General features: G+C 34.1%; 1 protein-coding gene across 1 annotated transcript; it reads left to right on the plus strand.

Moving 5' to 3' along the window:
* Window positions 1-1229: 1229 nt before the first annotated feature.
* Window positions 1230-3795, plus strand: LOC111085279 (putative mediator of RNA polymerase II transcription subunit 26). The gene is made up of 2 exons (XM_022383088.1): window positions 1230-1440; window positions 2145-3795. The coding sequence occupies exons 1-2, from the start codon at window positions 1429-1431 to the stop codon at window positions 3012-3014; spliced, it is 882 nt and encodes a 293-aa protein (XP_022238796.1). The 5' UTR covers window positions 1230-1428; the 3' UTR covers window positions 3015-3795.
* Window positions 3796-8200: the final 4405 nt, after the last annotated feature.

The raw sequence follows: 8200 nt of genomic DNA on the forward strand, positions 1-8200 counted from the left end.
CAACTCTTGGGCTACTCTTTTACCAACGAATAGTGGGATTGACCGTCACATTATAACGCCCCCACGGCTGAAAGTGCGAGCATGTTTGGTGTGACGGGAATTCGAACCCGAAACCCTCGGATTGTGAGTCGAGCGCCCTAACCACCTGGCCATGCCGGGCCAACCTGCGTTGAACACAGTAGCTTATTTGGTAGGTTTGCGTTTAACAACAAACAAACAAAAAAGCAGGGTCTCTTGTGGCTTTGAGGAATTTTGTGTTATTCAATAAAATGTTTATGAGATGTTAAAACAGATAGAAACTATAACAAAAGAAGGTGAAAGGACAGCAGATAAATAAAAACTTAAGAGATAAACAAATAAGTTGCCAAAAATATAACGTTAGTAGATTGAGAAAACTACACATATTTCGTTGGAAGTATTACTATACCAGATGGTAATGCAGAAAATTAATTTGAGTGGCAGTAATCGAACGTAGCGGAAACTCGCCAAGAATTTGAGCTTAGGTTTGTAGAGGGCACTCGAAGTGAAGAAAAATAAAAAGATACTGTTCGAAAAACACTACTGGATACTTTGAAATATTATGTTTTATTTATGTACGTCTGTTCAGATTCATTTTGGGATAAAACCAAATAACAAAAGACGTGATATAGAGAAAACATCTAAGAAAATTTTTTATTGTCTTTTTTGTTTGTATTATTTTTTCTTTTTCTTTTTATTTCTTTTATTTCTGGCCTAACCTTTTCATGATATGCTTTTTCGATTTTGGACGCCAAAAATTTTGCGTCAGAAAGCGGTATCCGCTCCCAAATTTACCCTGTATTACCCCCTATATACTACTTTTTTCAGCTTCAGCAGTGATAAAATACTTTCTGTTTTCAATTATGTCTGCGGACTTACAATACTAGAATCCGGGTTTCGATACCCGTGGTGGGCAGAGCACAGATAGCCCATTGTGTAGCTTTGTGCTTAATTGTAAACAGACAAACAAACTGTTTTCAATATATTATAAAGCTTGAAAATTCAGGTCGTAACAAACTGTTGGCCAATTCATAACTTTGGGCGCCCTTGGAGTTATAGCCAATAGCGATGTTAGGTAATTATAGCTGAAACTAGGCTACCTCGACACAACAAGGTTTGAAAGAAAGAAGTATCACGATTGGTTTTACATGCGCAGAGAGTCTGCTTAGGTTGTTAGCCATGTCAGGTGTAAGGTGTCGTCTTAGAGAAATCAAATGTCCTTGCACCTACTAAGAAAGTATCCAATGCCAGAAGATGTCCTTGAATACCTTGTTGTCCATGACGTGGTGAAGAAGACGGAAACAATGATTTTTTGACCATGAAACTGAATGTATATATACTAGGGGAACTTAATAAACCTTGTCGTTTAGTGCTGAAGTGCAGTGGAACACATTCTTCAGAGGCTAAAGTATGGAACGATTAGTAAGTATACAATGGATCGTTTCCAACAAAAGTTTGGCTTCCGTTATTGACATTATTTTGTAGTTTAATTCTGAAACCTGAATAGAAGATAAATATTTTTGTAGTCATTTTAAATATGTTTGTAAGATTTGATAAATAATCTTAAACATTTTGCTTTAAGAAAAGTAGATAATTAAACTGTACACAATTGAATTTCTAATTACAAAAACTGTTTTACAGTTGCTATAAACTAATTTTCAGCAGGTTTTTAATGAAAAAAAATATGTATTTATTCCATTAATATATACATTGAAACCAGATGTATTACAAGTATAAATATCATTACAATTACAATAATACTACAATACAAGTTAAATTATAATACAATACAATACAACTTATAATTAAACCTTATCTAATTGTTGTAAAGACAAGAAGTACTTGAAACAAGTCTCAAAATTTGGATAATTTACAACTACAACTGCACTTCGGCGATGCAGTAAGCCTGTTAGATATAAAATATGAACAGAAAACTTAGTTTTAATATCTAAGTACGCTACTAGCATTTCAGGTTCATAATGCTTGTGATACACCATCATGCATAAAGACTTTCAGCTACTAGGACTTATCAGGTCAATAGGACTATAATTCTGATATTTCATATTTATCGATTAGCACAAATTAGTATTTTTGCTCCAATTTATGAGTATTTTTCTATTACCCAGGTGATTCTTGTTTGTGTCTGTGTGGCTACAACGATAGCACAGAATAGGCCATATCATGTTCCTACTAGAGTACAGTATAACCCAAAGTTTTTAACAGCACTACAACGGCAAGCTCAGCCTGCTGGTGCTAGACCTCAACAGGATAATAACAGTCCGAAAAATATTCATCAGGATTTAAAGATTCATCAACTCCAGCTTCAGAATCATGCGCAAGAGATACAACGGCACCTTCAGCAAGAACAAGAAGCTTTGAATGGAAATTTTCAGCCTTCAAACCAACAAGTATATCAGCAACAGTCTCTTCAGGCAGCTCACCAACCCCAGGATCAGCAACAGTACTATCTTCAACAACAAAATTATCAGCAACAGGCTCTTCAGGCAGCTCATCAACCCCAGGATCAGCAACAATACTATCTTCAACAACAAAATTATCAGCAACAGGCTCTTCAGGCAGCTCATCAACCCCAGGATCAGCAACAATACTATCTTCAACAACAAAATTATCAGCAACAGGCTCTTCAGGCAGCTCATCAACCACAGGATCAGCAACAATACTATCTTCAACAGCAACAGGCTCTAGAACCAAATTATCAACTTCAGGAGCCTGCCACTCCTAAGAACTACCATCCACCAGCTCTTGTCCACAAAGTCAACATCGGAATGAAACTCCAAGGTGACTACGACTTTACTTACGATACTGGTAAAGGTCCTCTCGGTCAAAGCTACCGTACCGAAACTCGTCTTCCCGACGGAACTGTAAAAGGTTCCTACGGTTACCTTGACAGCGATGGTCGACAGAGGATTGTTAAGTACATCGCCGGCAAAGGAGGGTTTGTTGCTGAGGGCGATGTTGGTCCAGACAATGCATGATCAAACAACACTTCATCATCCACGATACTGAGAGATTGAAGTGCTTCATAATTATTACGGTGAATTAAAGTTTTAATTCATCAGTGACTTAAGCTGCACATTTTAAAGTAACTAAGAAGTACCAGTGTGAGTAAAGAAATATGTTATCAAAACAAGATTATCATTATTAGTTATCAAAAGCACCCTAGTAAAAAGTTTAAAGAAAAGTAATATCGTCCAATCATGATGCAGATAAAACGTGTTATCAGTCAATCATGACGGAGCAGTAGAACATTTTTAAACAGCTTTATTTATTTTAGATTTCTTCATTTTGTGTAGCCATTGTTATCAGTTGGTCATAATAATCGATTTGACATGATATTAAAGAGTAACCACCGAGGTCTATATATTTTTTTATTCTCTCAGTTTTTATATATTTTTGAAAATTTTCTGGGTTTTCATTCGGTGAAAATTAATATGTTGTGCTACCTACTGAAATACATGTGTTTTTGGAATTATGGAACTTATCTTTAATAATTTCGCAACAAAATATGCTCCACACTTTGGGGCCGTGGATGCGTTATAAGAGTTAAGGCCAGGTTCCATAATTCTGTCAACTAAGAGTAGTCTAAGAACCTTCCATCTGATCTATCAGTTAAAAATTAGGAATGGCTATGTGCAACTTCGTTCGAAATTCTGAAATGAACAAATATTGATAACTTATAATAACATTCTGGAACTATATAAGTTTGTGACTAATTTAATTATTAACTAGGAAGCAAACTCTGATTTCAGTCTGAAATATTCCAAGCAAATCGCCATTTTTAAACCTTTACCGTGAGGAAATATGGAGGAAAATTTGGTGAAGACTAGCTTAGCAGTAAGTTGCCTCATTGTCAAAATTATCATGATTTTGCTTGTTCTATATGTTCGTCAACATCTGTGAAAAACAAAGAAAATGAATAAATAAAAGAGGTCTTGTTTTAATTGTCTGGTTACTATAATTTGTGTTTTCTGTTGCACAAACGTATAGCGGTGCTTTAAGTTATACAACGTTTATGTACAATGGCAAGATAAGTCCCTCCACTCTAAGCTTGTAAACATATAAACTATAGTTTACGTATCCTTTATTAATAATAAGGTAATCATTAGATTGTATTAGTAACAAAACAAAACGGAAGAGTAAGTTAATCATAAAAATAATACTTTTGAAAAATACATACACACGAAAAATCAGCTTTCAGTGAAAAAATAATGTTAATAAATTTAGTGCACAAAGTTACTTAGGCTGTTTTTATTGTGCCCTTTCACGCGCTTTGTAAAGTAATGCAATCGGTATAGAAATAATGCTTGTTTGTTTGTTATTAAGCACAAAGCTACACAATGGACTATCTGTGCTGTGAGTTCATCAGCATAAATAAATAAAATATATTGTATGCCTGACTTTATGTTTGTTATGCGTAAGACCTCTTTGTTTGTGAGTAGAGCTACACAACAGGAATTTAGCAATGTAAGTCCGTAAACTTAACGCTGACCAATGGAAATACATCAAAGAACAACGTTATGATATTCAATTTGTAATGCAGATACTTTCAAATGGTAAAGCTGCATTATTTCGGCCCCCCAGTGGCACAGCGGTATGTCTGCGGACTTACAACGCTAGAATCCGGGTTCCGATACCCGTGTTGGGGCGAATTATATAAACGTTTTTGAAAAACACGCTTTACAGCGCGAGAGGATATGAGAAGACGAAAATCTGTGTGCCACAGTAATGGATCTAGGATTTAGGAAAGGGGTGCGATCGTCTGGATGGGCGCCATATAATTTCAGCATGGATCGTTTATATCGATGCAGCCAGATGATACATCAAATTAAATATAATACTATAAATTATTGGCTTGTAGCTAGGAGAGGCAGGAAATGAAATCTTTTACTATTAAAAGGGACGCACTTTAGAGTGTAAAGGCGCAAAATTATTAAAAAGTGGGACGGCCGCACCACCCAACCCTCCTGAATCCGCTAATGGTGTGACAAATCTAGTCATACAACACTAGTCTCAGTACCAGTCTTAGATCTTGAAGAGAATTATAAAATGTTCTAGCTTTCCACAAAATCTTCTACAATCTGAAGTATTTTAATTTTAATTTTGAACGTAATGGTGAAACGGACCGAACTTATTTAGGGTGAATGGTAAGCTTACAATGAACTCTTTTTTTAGAACATACGAGTCCTGAATTGGCCATTTACTTTTCAATTAAAAATAAATATTTTTGCCTTATAACTGAATATTTGGCGCAGAAGACAACAAAATTACATCCTCAATAATCCCTTTCTTGGTGCATATGCCTAGAGAATGTTGTTAGAAGACAATAACATTGATTCATCATTAACCCCTTCTAGTACATCTAACTAGAGAATGTTGTTAGAAGACAATAACATTGATTCATCATTAACCCCTTCTAGTACATCTAACTGGAGAATGTTTTTTGGAGACAATAACATTTCATTCTCATTAATCCCTTTCATGGTACATTTACATAAAAAGTGTTTCTGGCTAAATGCCAAAGGATGTCTTGGAACGGAGCAATCTTACTCTCTTTTGATAAAATTTAATTTTGAGGAGTCAAAATCGGCCTTTTTCATTTAATACGAAATTTTTAAACGATAGAAATAATTATAAGTAATACAGTTAAAAACAAAACCACTTAACCTTTCACAAAGTCTAAGATTCACGTCATTCCAAACGCATTATCAAAAAGCGATATCTAAGAATAATTGGAGTTAGTGTTTATTTATTTTTTACAGAAAATAATATTTTATGTTGATATTCAGTTTTAACGTAGGAAAAAAACTCGCTTTAACTTGAATATCTTGCGTGACATGAAAGTCGATGTTTTTGATATCTGTTTGTAAGACATAAACTTAAGCTTTCTTTAGCGCAAAGAAAATTTTATAACGTGTGTTACTTATTACAATTTCGAATGGTCTGAAACCGAGCTAAATGATAATTTAGATTTAGTAGTTATATATATATGTCGATATATCTCCAATTTATGATATTTGCCAACAAGATTGATACAAGCAGTTTCTTTTTTTACAAATAATTTAATATACAACCATCAATACAATTTACAATAACAGTTATTACAAATAGTTATTACACACAATGATTTATATACAAATATTTCACAAACTTACAAGCAATATAAAGTCTTCTTTCTAGTTTGGAACTTTTTTCGATATATTATCGAGGGTTCACGATGAGCGAGTTAATTACGAGTTGATGTAGGTACAATTCGCTAGCTAGCTTTGTACTTCGTTATCTCACTAGCCACACATGCCGAGTTTTCCACGATGAAGGTATATAATGTTTTCGTAAAAATACTAATGTCCAATGTGAATTCACTGAAGTTAAATGATTTGTAATTTTCAAACTTTGTAAATGCTCCTGGTCAAATATCTGAAGTTTTCAGATTAATAAGCGCTAATCACAATTGTAGCTATAGCTTCCGAAGTTTATAGCACACTGACTATAGCAAACTAATAATAGATACTCTCTTCTTTAGACGTGTCGCGTTGATTATATTTATAGGCGTGTGGAGAGTTTCTAGAAATTTCAGATTACATAACAATACAAAGCTACACTGGCGTTTACGTTCATACATATATTGTTGATTCTTACACTCAAGAATCTTCTACATCTTTAGAGAATATGCTGGAGTTTCGCAATACATATTTAACACTATATGCTATGCATATTTCTAAATATAAACTTAATCTAAACAAGCGTTGATATTAAAATAAATATATAATAATAGATACGTCACACGTGACTTTTAATAGCGTTCACAGACTTCACAGAGAGTAACATATATTTGATCTTGTTACCAAGGCCACGATTTATATTGTTGTTACAAAAATCAAGGTTGTTACGACAAGGAATCTTAATAACTTAAATAAAACATAAGTAAGGTCGAGTACAATTAATCAACATCATTCACAATATAACTCCTCCCTCTATTCTTCCAGCAAAAAACCTTGAAAATTGCTCAAAGATCATGGAAGAGGAAACACGGTCTAAGACAAAATTCCAAACACACCTTCTGTGTTCTGATGTGTCCTTGTAGTAAAAGCTTCGTTTTACAGCTTTTCTTATCTCACACATTCAATTTTAATTATAGATTGTAGTTGGATGAAAGATTGCCTTGCTGAGAGTCTATTCTTTTTTTTAAATATGTTCTTAGTTTATAAGTCTCAAATCTGTAAAAACAGGAGACAAAAATAATTTGTGTTGTGAGTAACAAATATAGGATTCATTTATTTTTACCCTTTTATGCAAAAAGGAGGTATCTATTATTTGTTACATTTAATAATTTTGTGTGTGTTTTTGAAAAAACTCGTTTTTGCTTATTTTGGTTTTATGATGAATTAGTGTATATATATAAAATGGAATTATTTGCTAAAATATTTTACCATAGACTAAAATAACAACAAAAAGAAATTTCAATCACTTAAGAATTAGCTATTGAAATTATAAAGAATACTGGTTTTCAGAAACAGATCAACCCTTGCCAGGGTCAGTGGCAAGCTCACAACGGAACTCTTTTAGAACATTTGAGTCCTGAATGGGATTTTTACTTTCCAAGTAAACATAAGCCTGTTTGCCTTATAACTAAATATTTGGTACAGAAGACAAAAACATTGCATCCTCATTAACTACTTTCCTGAGGCCTGGCATGGCCATGTGACTATGGCACTCGATTCGCAATCTGAGAGTCGCAGGTTAGAGTCCTCGTCAAACCAAACATACTCGCCTTTCCAGCCGTGGGAGCGTTATAATGTGACGGCCAATCCCATTATTCGTTGGTAAAAGAATAGCCTAAGTGTTGGCGGTGGGTGGTGATGAGTAGCTGCCTTCCCTTTAATCTTTCACTGGTAACTTAGGGACGGTTAGCATAGATAGCCCTCGGGTAGCTTTGCGCGAAATATAAAACAAACCAAACCCTTTCCTGATACAAAGATCATTTTCAAACTTTTAAACCGAAGAATCAAGATTAAATTATATTATTTTGTAAGACTCATATCGTACGTGAATTAATATGTAAAGTCCACATATAATTCTACAAGAAAATAATATTCTTATTTCGATTCTTAGGTAAAATAGTCGAATTTAATAACGCGTGTCTACTTTCACACGGAAATAATGG

Source organism: Limulus polyphemus, unplaced genomic scaffold (assembly GCF_000517525.1).
Source record: "Limulus polyphemus unplaced genomic scaffold, Limulus_polyphemus-2.1.2 Scaffold307, whole genome shotgun sequence".
NCBI lineage: Eukaryota > Metazoa > Arthropoda > Merostomata > Xiphosura > Limulidae > Limulus > Limulus polyphemus.